Consider the following 17,096-nt stretch of genomic DNA (forward strand, 5'->3'; position numbering starts at 1 on the left):
GCACAAGTAATGCTCATTAGAAGTAAAAGGCAGCTGGGGTGCCGCGCACATCTCTCTAATCCCAGCGCTTGGGGGAACGGAGGCAGGAGAATTAGGAGGTCAAAGATAGCCTGAGCTACATAGTGAGTTCAAAGCCAGCTTGGGCTACATTACACTCTGTCCAGCTCCGCCCCTCCACAAATAAAAGGGTGAAGGGTAAGGAAGGAAGGCGTGGAGGAGCCTCGCGGTCCTTATTATACCCTGCAGGGGCGGGGAGTCAGGTCTCTAGCCTCCAAGCGTGATGGGCGTGGCCAACCTAGAGACCGTGGCCCAGGCTTCAAGGGTGGACCAATGGGGGCGCCGAAGGGCGTGGCCTTGCCTGCCATGGGCGTGACCTTGCGCGGATGGGAGGGGCCAGGACGCTGTAGGAGCCTAGCTGAGAAGATGCTCGGGCCAGCAACCACCACCACCAGCCCGGTCTCCGCTGCTGCCCTCGCCCGCCGCCCCCGGGGCCCCCACTAGCGGTCACCTCCGCTTCTTATCTCCGGCCCCCCGCCCTGAGCAGGGCCTTGGGAGGGGGGCTCGGCCCCTCGCATCTGTGGGGAGATCCCAAGAAAGGGTACAGAGAGGGTGTCCTGTCTACACCTCTGCACCCCACTGGCTCAGCCAAGTGCCCGGCTTCGGTGATCTTTGAGAGACCAGGACCCCACCCCTCAGTTCTCCATCCCAGACCACCCCCATACCCTCTCCACCCTGCTTTTCTCCGTCCTCCAGCTCTGTCAGCGCTTTCCCCCCCCCAGCCCCCTCCCGCTTCCCTCCCCGCCGCTCCCCTCCCCCCTCCTCGCCGCCCCCTCCCTCCCCCTCCTTCCCCTCCCCCTCCTCCGCCCCCCCACCATGAGGATGATGGCCGCCGGCGCGGTGCACGGCCTCTTCACGGCCTCCGCGGCCCCGCAGCCGCCGCCGCCCCCGCCGCCGCCGCCGCCGCCGCAGCCCCAGCCTCCCCAGCAGCCGTCGCCGCCGCCACAGCAGCCGCCGCCGCCGCCGCAGCCGCCGCAGCAGCAGCAGCCGCCGCCCCAGGCCCCCCCCATGGAGCCCGAGGCCCCGGATTCCCGCAAGAGACCCCTCGAGACACCCCCCGAGGTGGTCTGCACCAAGCGCAGCAACACGGGAGGTGAGGCAAAGCTGAGGGACCGCGGCGTGGGGCGTGGGGGGGGGATCGCGCGCCGAAGGGGGCATCGCCGTCCTCCATCATCCCCCCCATCCCTGGCTGGCAGGTGCAAGTGCTCCGGGGAGGGGAGGGGCACCCCTCCGCGAGGAGATGGGGAGCCGGACGGACCCCTTTCTCTTGTCGCCGAGGCCCTGGGGGCTGAAAGCTTTGTCTGCGACGAGAGGGGCTGGGGGGGGAGGGGGTGGTAAGTGTCCTTGTGGTATATGAGGGAGCCAAGGATAAGGGGCGTGGGTCTCTTCTGGGCCAGTGTGTCCTTGAGGGGTGTGTGATGTGACCCTTTCGGGGCAGGGGTGTTTCCTCGGGCTTGCGTGTCCCGGTTGGGGGAGGGGAAGGAGTAGAGTCAGGCCTGTGGACCTAGAGCTTCTGAGCTTCACTCCCTGGGGATGTCCTGAGCAAGGGTTGTCCGGGAAAGGGGCGGGTGTGGACAGTATGCAGGACTGTGCATGGGGACAGGCTAGGTGGGTGTGTTGGGTGACATGGAAGAAAGGGTGGGTGTGTAAAACTGGAGGGGAAAGAGATGGAAGGCTAAGACAGGTGTATATCCTGCTGGATTCTGTAGGGCCTGGATATGTGACATTAAGGGACCATGAATGTGACAGGGTAGGGGGTGTGAATATGTGTGTAAAAGGGAGCTGAATGTGAGACCCTTCAAGGGAGGGTATGGTGCTTGTCACTCCGGAGGGGGCTCTTGTTCTGTGACATGCCAGGGGGTGTGTAGGGAGGCAGAGAGGATGGACCCTGGGTGTGAACCCTGAGAATGTGTGGATCATCGGGGAAAGGGGTTCCGTGTGGGAGATACTGCTCTGCTCTGTATAGGGTGGAGTGGGACCAGGAGAAGCTGGCGCTAGGATGTGACAGGGAAAAGGGTGTAGGTGTGACTCCAGAGAAGCTGGGTGTGACACATGGAGGTGTGCAACAGTGACATCAGAGGGGGGTGTGTAACTGGGGGGGATGGGGTTATGGAAAGGGAGAGCTGGAGCTTGTGGTTCAGTGAAACCCATTGAGGGTGTGTTCACAAGGAAATTGGAAAAAAAAAATGTAGTTCCAAGTGACTGGAGACCGTATGCTTAAAACACCCTGGGGCGTGGAGATGTGTGACACCCGAAATGTGTGTAGATGTGTATAACACAGGAAGCTATGTGTGAAACAGCTGGGTGTGTCACGCCAGAGATGTGGGGGAGATACAGGGTGTACAAGAGCGGAGGACATGTGTGTGTGCGCACACGTGTGTGAGGCTGCTCAGTGTTAGGTACCTCAGAGATATGTAGGCAGCGTAAAACAGACGCTCTACGTGTGTCTCCGTAAGAGGTGTGCATAGCAGAAAGAGCCAAGCTAAGCACAGGACTCAACTTACTACCCTCGATGGTAGGGGTTGCAGGAAACAAGTAGGGTGTGGGAGAAGGAATATCCTCAGAGCGCTCACGGTCTCCGATAAGAAGGAGACCCCAAAATACACATTTTCTCCTTCATGATCGCCCTGTTCAAAATCCTCTCCTCATCTTGTCTTGAACGAACTATACATATATCCTTCTACCAGCCTGGCGCAGTGGCAGTAAGATGTCCACTTCCCACCCTGGCATATACACAAGCTCTCCCTTCTTTCTCTCACCCCCTCACCTCAGGCCAGGTGGGACAGGATCCTAAGTTCCCCTGGTGCATGGGAGGGTGCTCAGCAGAAATTGAAGGAAAGGGAAGTTGGGGGAGGGGTGGGAGAGAATTTCCTGTCTGTCTTCCTGCATCCACCCCCAGCACACACATGAAAATGTCCAAAGCCGACTTCCTCTCCTCCTTCCTGCCCTGCTGCCGTTGCCAGTCCCAGTAAGGATCAGGGGCCCGGATTTGGCAGCACATTACAGCAAGTGGCTGCTAAGGAAGGTCCCTTCCAGTGCTGCCATGTGATACTTACTGCCAGGCAGGTTCCGAGAGCTGGGCAAATTTCTCAGTACAATCCTCTGAAGAAATTATTTGACGTGAGTTTCTACCAGTGAGGGAAACTGAGGCTCTGTGAGATGAAGGTCGAAGGCTCCTAAGTGGCAGGTCCAGAAGTTATTGGACCCTGGACTGGTTGGTCCACTGGGATTTCGATGTTTCCTCGTACACTGCCAAGACTAAGTGGAGTCTTTCGGGACCAAAACTGTAGATCCTTTCCCATCTCCAACCCATGTATGGGGAAACAGGCCAGAGATACAAACAGGCAGTCCTCTATTGAGAGGGATGGTCTGGGGCAAGTGTTAATGGCTTTGATCTCAGATGTCCCGGGTCCTTTCAGTTGGGGGTAACAGTGGTGGCTGTGGAATACTTGATCAACCCCTGCCCCTTTCCAAGCTTCTGTGTCCCTGGCTTCCCAATACAGACATAACAGCAACTGCGTTGATAATGTCACAATGGCTGGCAATACCAAAGCTTAATGCCTGACATGCACCAGCATCTCCTTCTCCCAACATGCTATGATGTAAAAACACAAATGAATAGATTATAATAATGGCTAACATTTATGGTGCCAGGAAGTAGTATGAAAAGTGCTGAAACATGGGTCATTGAGTACTTCCAGTTCTGTTAACCATCTTTCAAATGAACAGCTGAAGCACGGAGAAAATTGGAAACTTGGGCACGATTTGAACTTGGAGGCCAGCTCCACTGTGTGGACAGACTCCATGGCCAATGCCCTGTTGAGAGAAGTCTGAGGTTCAGAGTGGTGAGGATGTCACAAGTGAGAGCAATGCATACAGACCCAACTCTTGCCCTCCTTGTTCCTAGGAACAGTGGAAGAACAGGAGATAATGATTCCTCTGGCTGGTGTCTGGACACTTGGCTGACAGGTGCCATTGGGAGGTAAAAGAAATACTCAGGGCAAGAGGATTCCAGTGAAGAGACTGGGAGAAAATCCAACTCAGGGAGTTAGTTGAAGAAATGAAAGAAACCACATGTAATCCCAGCTATAGAGAGACTAAGGCAGGATGATTGGAAGTTCAAGGCTATTCTGGGTCACATACCCAGACCCTGTCTCAAAAAATAATGATTAATAAAGTGAATGAACAAATAAAAAACGAGTGTGGGGATGTAGTTCAGCTGTGGAGCCTTTGCCTAGAATCCCCTAGTGGGAACCTGGCCTAGAATGGAACAGGTTAGGGGTGTGGCTCAGTGGTAGAGCCCCTGCCTAGAATCCCCCAGTGAGGAGCTGGGGGCGTGGCTCAGTGGTAGAGTCCCTGCCTAGAATCCCCCAGTGAGGAGCTGGGGGCGTGGCTCAGTGGTAGAGCCCCTGCCTAGAATCCCCCAGAGAGGGCTGGGGGCGTGGCTTAGTGGTAGAGCCCCTGTCTAGAATCCCCTAGTGAGGGCTGGGGGCGTGGCTCAGTGGTAGAACCCCTGTGTAGAATCCCCCAGTGAAGGCTGGGGGCGTGGCTCAGTGGTAGAGCCCCTGCCTAGAATCCCCCAGTGAGGGGCTGGGGGTGTGGCTCAGTGGTAGAGCCCCTGCCTAGAATCCTCCAGTGAGGGCTGGGGGCGTGGCTCAGTGGTAGAACCCCTGTCTAGAATCCCCCAGTGAAGGCTGGGGGCGTGGCTCAGTGGTAGAACCCCTGTGTAGAATCCCCCAGTGAAGGCTGGGGGCGTGGCTCAGTGGTAGAGCCCCTGCCTAGAATCCCCCAGTGAGGGGCTGGGGGTGTGGCTCAGTGGTAGAGCCCCTGCCTAGAATCCTCCCACACCCTGTGAAGGGCTGAGGTATAGCTCAACAATCAAACACTTGCCCAGTGTTTGCAAGACACTGAGTTCCATACCAAGTACCAAGATCTGGGGGAGAAAACCTGTCTGATAAACTTAGGAATGTCCCCAGGAGAGCCTCAAGGTGGCTCCGCTAGAACTGGTGCTTGCTGCATAAGCCTAGTCGTGTGGCTGGATCCCATGTCAAGGTGAACGGAGAGAGCCACCTACTCAAAGCTGTCCTTGTGGCACATGAGCTCACACATGTATCATACACACACACACACACACACACACACACACACACACACACACACACTAATAAAAAATAAATTGAAAGGAGTGGTAGGTATAGTGCAGACCATAATATTACTCGTATTCCCACCTGTACTGCCTCACCACCTTCAGGCAAAAGCGTGCCTCCCACCCAGGAGCTCCCCACCCAGATCTCAACCTGGTAGCCCTTACCCACAGCACAAAGAAAAGGTCCCAAGGCGAGCCCTGGAGCAGTGAGGCCGGGAACCCGGCTCAGCAGTGAGGAGCACATGCTCCTGCAGAGGACCCTGGTTCAATTCTCAGCATCTACCTAGTGGCTCACGACCGATTGCAACTACAGTTCCAGGGACCCGATGCCTTCTTCTGCCTCCCGAGGGCACTAGGCACATTTACAGTGCTCATGCCATGTTGGCAAACATCGCTTTAAGATTTATTTCATGTCTCTTGAGTGTTTTACTCATATGTCTGTCTGTACACACCGTGCTTGAGCAAAGCCCTTATATGCGTTTTTAAAGAGTCGTGCTTTGAGCCTTGAACAAACCACATCGCTGCTGTGTGTTTGGCATGGGACTCAGCAAGTGATGCCAACAGTCTGAGCCTGGGTCTTCCCTCTGGAAAATGGGGACAGTAAATGGTCTGAGCCTCAGTCTTCCCTCTGGAAAATGGGTCTGCTCTGGATAAATGGACCGGTCTGGGTGGTTCTGTCAAGTTACTGAAATTCCCTGTGAGAACTAGACATGGTGACCCATGTTGGAAATCCCTTCCAGCATCCATGTGGGTTCTGGAGATCCAAACTCCAGCTCCTTGCTGGCACACACCACCACTGAGGAGCCATCTCTGCTCCCCATCATAACTCCCAACTCAACCACCAAGAATCTGAAAAATCAATCCTTCCTCATTCATTCATTCATTCATTCATTCATTCATCGACACAGGGTCTCTCTATGTAGCCCTGGCTGTCCTGGAACTCACTCTGTAGACTAGGCTAGCCTTGAACTCAGAGATTCACCTGCCCCTGCCTCTGCCTCCCATGTGCTGAACCACCATGGCCTAGTTGACTAGTTCTTTTTTTAAAATTATTTTTATTATTTTAAATTGTGTATGCGTGTGTGTGCATGTGCTCATATGTGTGGATACCCTTAGAGGGGAGAGATGTGGGACTCCCCTGGACCTGGAGTTACTTTGTGTGCCCTCCTAACTGGCTTGCCATCTCTTCACATCTCCTCAGTCCCAGTTGTTGGGTTTTTGGTTTTTTTGGGGGGTTTTTTTGTTTTTGTTTTTGTTTTTGGACATTTTAAGAGAAAGTTGCCCTGAGGGGGCTTTACCCTGGATTTTGGTTGGTTTGGTTTCTTTACAGTCATATTACATTTATTCATTCAAGCGGAGGTATGTCAGGTCAGCTTGTAGAAACTGGTTCCCTCCTTCCACATCATGGGTCCTAGGCATCAAACGCAGGTCATCGGAATGGGTGACAAGCACCTTCATGGATAGTCATCCTGCCAGCCCCACCTCTCCCCTTCCTGTCTTCTTCTATTTTGGAATGCTAGGGAATTGAACCCAGCACCTCAGATATGCTAGGCAAGTGCTCTACCTCTGTGCTACATCTCCAGGCCCACTGTGGCCCAGTCTCTCAGTCTAACAGGATCAGACCTCCAGAATGTTACCCTGAACAAGAACAATCCAGATAGGCTGCTTTTCTGCTCAGACTGACACATGATCACTCATGGAAGGACCCTAAATATTTGACATACTACCCCTCCCTAGCACATGCTACCACACCATATCCTCAATGTCTCTTGGCTTTCCCCAGTAACACCCCCCACATGCTTCCAATGACATTCTCAATCCCATACCTTGCTTACTCTCATATAACATGTCGACTATCCCATTCTAACTCCCACAAGAACAGGTACTATAAGGACAACACCCCAACTTTGGTTCTCTCTAGACATGGTAGAGGGAAAAAGCTACCTACCTCTCTAAGATGTGTGCCTCTTTGACCCTGTGTGCATGAGAGTATGTGCGTATGCATGTTCATGTGTGTGTACATGTGTGTATATGGTGTGTCCATGTATTTGTATATGTGCATGTGTGTGTGCATGTACATGTTTGTGTATGTGCATCTGTGTGTGTATGTGTGTACACGTGCATGTGTGTGCATTCATGGTGTGTCTGTGCATACATGTGTTGCATATGTGTGTATGTATCTGTGTGTGGTATGTTCATGTGTGTGCATGTGTGGACATGTGCTGCATGTGTGTATGTGTCTGTTTGTGGCATGTTCATGTGTATGAATGTGTGTACATGTGCTTGTGTGTGTTTGTGTACATGCATCTCTCTGTGTTTGCATATGTGCATATGTGTATGTGTGTATGTATCCATGTGTGGTGTGCATCTGTGTGTATGTGTGTACATGTGCATGTGTTTGTGTACATGCATTTGTGTGTGTGTGCACGTGTGTATGTGTATATGTCTCCATTTGTAGTGTGTACACATGCATGTGTGTCTCTGTGCCTGCATGTATAGTATGTGTGTGTGCACATACACTTGTATGTATGCATGGAGGCCAGAGGAAGATCCCTGACATCCTCTGCTATCAGTTTCTGTCTTATTCCTTTGAGTTGGTATCTCTATTAAATATGGATCTCACTTATCTTTGGCAAGGCTGACTGCAAGCAACTGCTGGCAAGCCTCCCATCTCCATCCAGTGCAGCACTAGGTTAAAGGCTTGGGTCCCCATGGTTGCACAGCAAATACTTTTAACCACTGAGCTGTCTCTCAAGTCCTAAATGTGTTTTGGCTTGTGTGTGTTTGCGTGTGTGTGTGTGTGTGTGTGTGTGTGTGTGTGTGTGTGTGTGTGCCTATGTTCTGTTTTGTAGTAAGACAGTTTTGCTATGTAGCCCAGGCTGACTTTGAACTTGAAGCAATCCTCCTGCCTCTACCTCTTGAATGCTGAGATTACAGATATGTGCCACTGTGACAGGCTGGGTTCTAATTTTATCACTGTCGATCCCCAGAGAACTAAGCCACCTTACTGGACTCTGGGACAGTGTCCCATTCTTACTTTGATGAGTCCAGATCCCTCGGGTAAACAAAGCCTTATCTGCAAGGCAGGGCACTGGTTGAGTGTGCCTCCTCAGGAGAGGCAGACATGGAAAGAAGTGCTGGCCAGGGCATAGTAAGCAGAGGAAGCCAGCAAGCCAGCTTCCCCTTGAGATGGACGTGGTTGATATTGCCGCCGTGGGGGAGACAGGCAAGAGGGGCACAGTAGCTTTCTCCATGGACTTTTCCATTCCTGTCACTGGGAGCTTCAGGAACGCCAAAGTAGCTGCTAAGAGTGGGCTGGGAGTGGACGAGTGAGTTCTGGCCTCTCTTCCTCATGGGCACAGAGAATTTGACATTAGCTACTGAGACAGGGAAAGGTCTGTGGTATCTGGGAGTCCCAGGTTCAGCTAAGCTCAGTGTCTCTGCTTTACTAAGGAAACAGAGGACTGGCTTCCTCAAAAAGAGGTGGGATTCTGTGGTATGACATGCCCCGAACAGGAAGGATCGGTGGAAGGTTCTAGAAGGGACAGGCAATAGCTAGAGCACAGTAGGGACTCCAGGAGTTAAGAGTTTTGAGTTTCTACAGGCAGGAGGCCTCGTCACCCATGACTGTTGTTTTCTTCTTGACTATCTTAAATGTACATCGATACACCTGTCACATTGTAATTACTGCAGTGGCTTTAAAACCCCATTGCCACATTGCCACTCTTTTGGGGCGGGGGTGTTGTCTTTCAGTCTATCTTTTCTGGTGTGTAAAACAATGAAGTTTTTAAAACATTTTAAATTCTATGCAGTCATTCAGTGTGTGTGTGTGTGTGTGTGTGTGTCTGTCTGTCTGTCTGTCTGTCTGTGTGTGTCTGTCTGTCTGTCTACATATTCGAATGTGCCACAGAACACTTATGGAGGTCAGAGAGCAGTGGTTCTCTCCTTCCACCACGTGGGCCTCAGAAGTCAAACTCAAGGTGTAGGCTTGACATACATCATGGTACTTTGTTCATGCTTCCCCTCAATTACCCTATCTTGTTCCTCCCTTCCCCAATACCAATGGTCCTTCTGATTTGATGTCATATATACAAGATACAGGGATGGATGGATAAATGGATGGATGGATGGATGGATGGATGGATGGATGGATGATACATACATACATACATACATACATACATACATACATGATACAAAGATAAATATTTTTTTAGAACTGGGTCTTATGTAGTCTACATTCTCCTTATACTCTATACGGGGCCCAGGCATGACCTTGAACTCCTGATCCTCCTGCCTCCACCTCCCTAATGACATTACAGGTGTGTGCCACCAGCCCAGTCCCTGTAGTCCTAGGGATCAAACTCAGGACATCATGCATGCTAGACAAGCAAACTACCATTGAGCTATATCCCCAGTCCCAATAATCAGATTCTACATCTGAGTGCAGCTCACTGTCTTCTGCTTTCTCTGAGGTTTTTGTCTCTTGTTTTTCTTTTCAGAGACAGCCTCGCCTTGGGTAGGCTGTCCTGCTGCTTTCTGTAGCCCAGGCTTGCCTTAAACTCCTGATCCTCCTGTTAATGCCTCACTAGTGCTGGGATTAGAGGTGTGCCCTGTTGTGGTTTCTGTCTCCTTTCCACCAAGTTGTTTGTTTTAATTACATTTATTTAGTTAATTAGTTGTTCACTGTGTGTGTGTGTGTGTGTGTGTGTTCGAATGTGCACGTACACGGTAGCAATCAAAGAATAGCTCAAGAAGCTGGTTCTCTTCTTCCAGTCTGAGAGATCGAGGGCTCGGACTTCTGTGGTCAGGCTTGGAGGCAAGCATCCTTGCCCTCTGCACCATCTCCATGGCCCAGGTTTCTTTGGTTGGTTTTGTTTTGTTTTGTTTTGTTTTTTAACAGAAACTCTGCAATTCAGGCAGAGCTGGACATTCCAAATACTTCAGCTTCCTTAGTGCTAGGATACAGGACATGCGCAGCCATGCCTGGCTTGAAATCTTTTGAGTCACCTCACTAGTTCAGAATTCCCCCTTTGAATAAATGTGTTTATGTGTCTTAAAAGGGGTTTAAGGGAAAAGGTGCCGACTGTGTGGACTTGGGGCTATATCCCCACCATCTAATGCAAGCAGGGCCACTGAGCAGATGTTCAGGGAGGCTTTGTTGCAGAAAAGGAAGAAAAAGGAAAAAGAGAAGGAAAGATGTCATGATTCAGGGGCACATAGTAGGACAGAAATCAAGTACATGGTGGAAGAAAGCTAGAGAAAGCTAGCTAGCGAGATGAATCAGTGGGTTAAAAAAATACTTCCCAGGGGTTGGGGATTTAGCTCAGTTGGGGATTTAGCAAGCGCAAGGCTCTGGGTTCAGTCCCCAGCTCCGGGGGTGGGGAGGGGGGGGAGTCTGATGACCTAAGTTCTCTGTCTGTGTAGAAGGGAGAGAATCAATCAGTTCTCCAAAGTTTTTCTCTAACTTCAACACTCATGCGTATGCGCGCGTGCACACACACACACACACACACACACACACACACACACACGAGTCAGGGGAAGCAAACAAAATACAATAACAACACTCTACAAAAGAAGAGATTCCAGAGCTTCCAGGGACTAAGCCACTACCTAAGGACTATACATGGACTGACCCTGGACTCTGATCTCACAGGTAGCAATGAATATCCTAGTAAGAGCACCAGTGGAAGGGGACGCCCTGGGTCCTGCTAAGACTGAACCCCCAGTGAACGTGATTGTTGGGGGAAGGGCGGTAATGGGAGGAGGATGGGGAGGGGAACACCCATAGAAAAGGGGAAAGGGAGGGGTTAGGGGGATGTTGGCCCGGAAACCGAGAAAGGGAATAACACTCGAAATGTAAATAAGAAATACTCAAGTTAATAATAATAAAAAAAAAAAAAAAAAAAGAAGAGATTCCAGACAGGAGATCAGGCACAGGGTTGTCCTTATATCATAAGGCCTTTTCCACACAGGATGTGAGAGTGCTGGCCTGTAATTCCAAACATTCTGGACACTGAGGCAAAGAGGATCATGAGTTGAAAGTCATTCTGAGTAACTTAGATCTTATCTCAAAATCAAAAACTAAAAAGAAGGCTGGAAATGTAGCTCTCTGGTAGAACACTTGCTTCAAATCTACCCATTCAGGAGGCTGAGAGCATCATGGCTTAGTAGTAGAGCCCCTGCCTAGAATCCCCCAGTGAGGGGCTGGGGGCGTGGCTCAGTGGTAGAGCCCCTGCCTAGAATCCCCCAGTGAGGGGCTGGGGGCGTGGCTCAGTGGTAGAGCCCCTGCCTAGAATCCCCCAGTGAGGGGCTGGGGGCGTGGCTCAGTGGTAGAGCCCCTGCCTAGAATCCCCCAGTGAGGGGCTGAGGGCGTGGCTCAGTGGTAGAGCCTCTGCCTAGAATCCCCCAGTGAGGGGCTGAGGGTGTGGCTCAGTGGTAGAGCACTTGTCTAGTATGTGGTTCAATCCAATGATAGTACCACAAAAAGACAAAAGGGAACTAACAGATGACATTGCTCAGTTGGTAAGACACTACCATGGGTGATGGCCTAAGTAGAGGGAAAGAGTTGGTTACGACAGATTATTCTCTGACCTACACATGTACTACATACATACATTCACAGAGACAGTTCAAAGAGAAGGTTCCTCTTCCAGAAAGTAGGGCACAGCACTGGGCAGCGCAAGGACTAGATGATGAAGGACAGAGTTCCCCTCTTTCTCTTACCTCCCAACAAGGTACCCAAACCTTAAGCACTGGTTTCCATCACCAAGCCCAGAGCATCCATTATGTGTCAGGCACTGAACTGCCCTTTACCACACAAGGACTGAGGCGGGGAGCTCAGGAGTTCAAGCCCTCACTGAACTAGATGTTGACAACTTGTCTCAAAACAAAAAAGAACAAAAAGACGAGTCCCAGTGTGATTGGTGGTGCTCGTCTTTGATCCCAACAGTCCAGAGGCAGAGGCAGGGGGGTCTCTGTGAGTTGGCCACCAGCCTGGTTTACATAGTTCCAGAACAGCCAGCCTCAAAAACAAACAAATGACGGATTGTAGTGATTATAGTGGCATATGGCGTGTGTAGATGCTACGTTTACAGAGCATCCGAGCTACTTCCCAGTTCGTTGTTGAATGGTTTAAAGCCCTTAGAAGTCAATGCCACTGTTTCCCCAATTTTACTATTAGGACACTGAGGCCCGTTGAGGTGGGACAGCATTAGCCAAAGCCATCCAGATTTATTTATTTTCTTTCTTTCTTTCTTCCTTCCTTCCTTTCTCTCTCTCTCTCTCTCTCTCTCTCTCTCTCTCTCTTTCTCTTTCTCTCTCTCTTTTTTTTTTTTGGTTCTTTTTTTCGGAGCTGGGGACCGAACCCAGGGCCTTGCGCTTCCTAGGCAAGCGCTCTACCACTGAGCTAAATCCCCAACCCTCTCTCTCTCTTTTTCTCTTTCTTTTTCTTTCTCTCTTTTTTCTCTTTCATTTTATTTCTTTTTTTTTTTTTTTTGGTTCTTTTTTTCGGAGCTGGGGACTGAACCCAGGGCCTTGCGCTTCCTAGGCAAGCGCTCTACCACTGAGCTAAATCCCCAACCCCTTTCATTTTATTTCTTTCTCTTTCTTTCTCTCCCTTCCTTCCTTTCTTGCTTATTTCTCTTTCTTTTTCCTTTTGTTTGTTTGTTGTTGTTTTTCAAAACAAGGTTTCTCTGTGTAGACCAGGCTGGCCTCGAACTCAGAGATCCACCAGCGTCTGCCTCCCGAGTGCTAGGATTAAGGGTGTGGGCTACCATCGCTCCAGTTTAGTAATAAGATTGACACTACATTTGGGATTGTTGGTCTGCTCCATACAAACTCCCCAGCTAGGGCAGAGGGGACACAGGGCAGAAGGGATGAGGTGTGGATGTCCTGGCTTTCAGAGACAGTAGATAAATCTGAGCTGCAAAAGGAAGCTGGGAGGCATAGCTGTCATGGTATAGCCTGTCATTCCAACACTCATTGAATGACTGGGGCAGGACGATTATAAATTTGAGGCCAGCCTTGGGATACATGGCTGAGCTATCAAGAAAGAGGGATGGGAGAGAAGGAAAGTGAATTGAGCAGGGGTCAGGATGATGGATGAGAGGGCTCCCTGAGGAGTAGGGGGGAGGTTAATTACCTAATAGGCTTAATGGTGTGATTAGGCCATTTTAAGAGGATTGCTTTGGACTCAATAAAACCCTTTTATTCTTGACTTCCTCTTTGTGCTTAGAAGGCTAGGTCCAGCCACTGTGCCCCACACCACTCTATAATACATATTAGGAACCCAGAACCCTCACTCTGAAGAACCTGTGCTGAGGTGGGAAGAATGAAGCACCTATCCCATCCAGATCAAGTTTGTTTAGTTTGTGAAATGCTAGGGGAGGAGCTGAGGACCTGGGACACAGCAGGCAGGTGGTCTACTACTGAGCCACTCCAGGGATTCTAGGCAGAGACTCTACCCTTGAGCCATGTCCCCAGCCCCTCACTGGGGGATTCTAGGCAGGGGTTCTACCACTGAGCCACGCCCCAGCCCCTCACTGGGGGATTCTAGGCAGAGACTCTACCCTTGAGCCACACCCCCAGCCCCTCACTGGGGGATTCTAGGCAGGGGCTCTACCACTGAGCCACACCTCCCAACTACAAATAACACTTCTCCTCTGTCTGCTGTAGGAGGCAGCTTTGTTCACCATACTGCCAGTTGGGATTCTGTGTTTGATGGTAAAAATAGACATACTATATCAGTCTTAGTCAGGGTTTGTATTCCTGCACAAAACATCATAACTAAGAAGCAAGTTGGGGAAGAAAGGGTTTATTCAGCTTACACTTCCACATTGCCGTTCATCTGGAAAGGAAGTCAAGACTGGAACTCACACAGGGCAGGAACTTGGAGGCAGGAGCTGATGCAGAGGCCATGGAGGGATGCTGCTTACTGCATTGCTTCCCCTGGCTTGCTCAGCTTGCTTTCTTATAGAACCCAGGACTACCAGCCCAGGGATGGCATCACCCACAATGGGCCCTCCCACCTTGATCACTAACTAAAAAAATACATTACAGCTGGATCTTATGAAGGCATTTCCTCAAGGGAGGCTTTTTTCTCTGTGATAACTCCAGCTTGTGTCAAGTTGACACACAAAACCAGCCAGTACAATATCTAAAAGGAAAAGTTGAAATATCTGGAGGACAAGAAAAGCCCCCCTAAGCCTTGGGAAGCAGAGTGGCCCGACACCTTTTCTTTTCCCACTTTTTGTCCCAAGCCTAATGTGCGCTGTCACGTGGTGTGAGGGACACAGATGTGCTCTCTGCTGACGTAGTCCATATTGGCCCTATGTGACAAATTGCTCCGGATAGATGGAGCAAGGTGTGGGGGAGGGGGAGGGCCCTTCAGTCTTTGGCATTCCAGGAAAGGTTTTGAGAATAAGCGAAGCTCCCAAAATGATGGGATAGAGAAAATGCCAGGCAAAGGGCGTCCGCAGGAGCCCTGACGTGGGAGGGAACTGAGAGTACTTGAAGAAATAAAAGGACAGTGAATCTCGTGCCTTGAAGAAATGGTTCTGAGCAGTAGGTCCATATCACAATAGGCCTTCCATCGAGAAGCTTGCAGAACCTTCCTCCCAGGAAAACCTAGGGGTAACAATCTGTTAGATGCAAAGTTAAGTGAAGTTAGAGATTTGCCTTAAGGATGCATTAGTGAGGTGGTTTACACATGACTGCATTACTGAGGACCTTGGTCTATAAAAAAGAATGCCCAGGAGTCAGCAGGATGGCTCAGTGGGTAAAGATGCTTGCTGTCAAGCCCGATGGCCTTGGGATCCACACAGAGGAAGGAGAGAACTGATGGCCAGGAGTCGTCTTGTCTGAGTAAAGCCTAGCCCATTCAGCAAGTTCCAAACCAATGAGAGGTCCTGTCTGGAAAGCCAACGACATCCCATGTTGCCCTCTGACCTCTAACCATGTGCAAACATTCCTGTATACACAGATGCATCCCCCAACCGTGCACACAGAGAGAATCTCCAATCCAGCCCTCGCCTGTTTTGCCTGTTACTGCTCCCTGAGTCAGCGCACTGTCCCTTCACCTTGTGCAGAGGCTCCTGCTTGTAACACCCATCTCCTTCACCTTTGCCCTACAGTCTGCTCCTGCCACAGGCATCAGAGCGATAGTCTTGTTTTGTCTTGTGTTTGAGGTTGCGCCTCACACAGAGCAGGCTAGCCTCAGACTCGCTGTGCAGCTGAACATAACTCTGGACTCCTACCTCTGTCTCCCAAGTGCTGGGATTACGGAGGCACACACCACACTTCATTTATATGGCCTCGAGGCTGGAACACAGGGCTTCATGAATTCTGGGCAAACACCTAGTTGTATCCCCAGCCTAGAAGAATATTGTTAAAAAAAAAAGTCACTTAAAAATATTTTACAAAGGCGGGCATGGTGGTCACACTTTAATCCCAGAACTTGGGAGATAGATGCAGATGTCGATGAGCCTGGTCTATTTGGTGAATTCCAGCACAGCCAGGGCTATGTAATAGAGAGACCCTGTCTCAAAACAAATGTAGTGTTTTAGCTTTTTATTGTATCTGTGTGTATATTCGTGTGCACACACACATGCCATGGCACATTTTTTACAGCTCAGAGGACAACTGGCAGGAGTCCATTCTCCCCTTCTACAATGTGTGTCTTGGGTATTGAACTGAAGTCACGTCAGGCTTGGCTGCAGACTCTTTTCACCACTGAGCCATCTTGCTGGCCCGAGAGGAATATTCTCAAATCTTAAATTAGTTCATACCCCATCGATATCCCCATCCCACTTGGACTAAGAGCCCAAGGCATCACTGTGGCCCACAAGCCTCACCAGTCTGTCATCACCACCACTTCCTCTCCCTCTTCCCCTCCCACTCAGTAACACAGACTCAGCTTCCTTGACTTGCTCACAAAGCAGCCCCCTCAGGAACCTTCACTCCTGCCAAGTGGCTCGGCTCCTCCTCCATACCTCAGTGACGATAGCCTAGGATATGAACTCCAGAGCAAGGCTGAGGCCACATTTCAGCTCTCCACTCCACCAACTCAGTGACTCTGAGACGATTCCTTAACCTTCTTTCTTCATCTGTAGAATGGGTTTCTTCTTACGAACAATGGCGAAAATTCATATAACCTATGTCTGTAGAGAACTTCTGGTGGGATCGAGTGTTTATCGGATGCTACAGATGAATGGTGAATAAATAAATATGCCTACTCAGAGCTGTGCCTTATGGCCAGAGGCCCGTCACCTCAGATGCTCTGAAGGACAAGGCAGGAGAATCCCCAAGTTCAATGTTTTCTTAGGATACAGAGTGAGTTCAAAGCCAGCCTTGGGCAACCTGAGTGAGATCCTGTCCCTAAATTTAAAAAAGGGCCCTGCCTAGAATCCCCCAGTGAGGGGCTGGGAGTGTGGCTCAGTGGTGGAGCCCCTGCCTAGAATCCCCAGTGAGGATTGCAAGAGAGCCTTGGTTCAATATCTAGCACCCTAAAACAGTAAACAAAGGTGTGGTCCTTTCCTGGCCCTCACATCTGACCTTGCACTCCTCTGCCCCTCCCCATCCCTTTTCCTGCTTCTTTTAGCTCTCATACTATTCTGCTTCCTCCCATCCTGCATGAACTATAGCATGGCTCCTCTCTAGAAGAATGTCATTGTCTGAGCCCTAGCTTAGGTTCCTCAAACTCTCATGGCCTTATTTGCACACAAAACGCAGGCGACCCTTGCTATTTCCTTCAGGGCTGTTTCCCCACTGATGCTAAGGGTGTGCACGGGCCAGGCAGGTACTCAGTAATTGTTGGATGAATGGATGAAGCAACCAATCAATCCTGGGGATTTCGCTTAGCTGACAGAGCGCTTGCCTAGCAGGCATGAGA

General features: G+C 50.5%; 1 protein-coding gene across 1 annotated transcript in view; it reads left to right on the forward strand.

Moving 5' to 3' along the window:
• The first annotated feature begins 413 nt into the window (after positions 1-413).
• Nova2 (NOVA alternative splicing regulator 2) overlaps positions 414-17,096 on the forward strand; it is a 41,428-nt gene continuing 24,745 nt past the window's right edge. The window contains 1 exon segment of the mRNA NM_001427170.1: positions 414-1,150. Within this exon segment, the coding sequence (NP_001414099.1) occupies positions 1,066-1,150 (85 nt within the window). The 5' untranslated portion in view covers positions 414-1,065.

Source organism: Rattus norvegicus, chromosome 1 (assembly GCF_036323735.1).
Source record: "Rattus norvegicus strain BN/NHsdMcwi chromosome 1, GRCr8, whole genome shotgun sequence".
Taxonomy (NCBI): domain Eukaryota; kingdom Metazoa; phylum Chordata; class Mammalia; order Rodentia; family Muridae; genus Rattus; species Rattus norvegicus.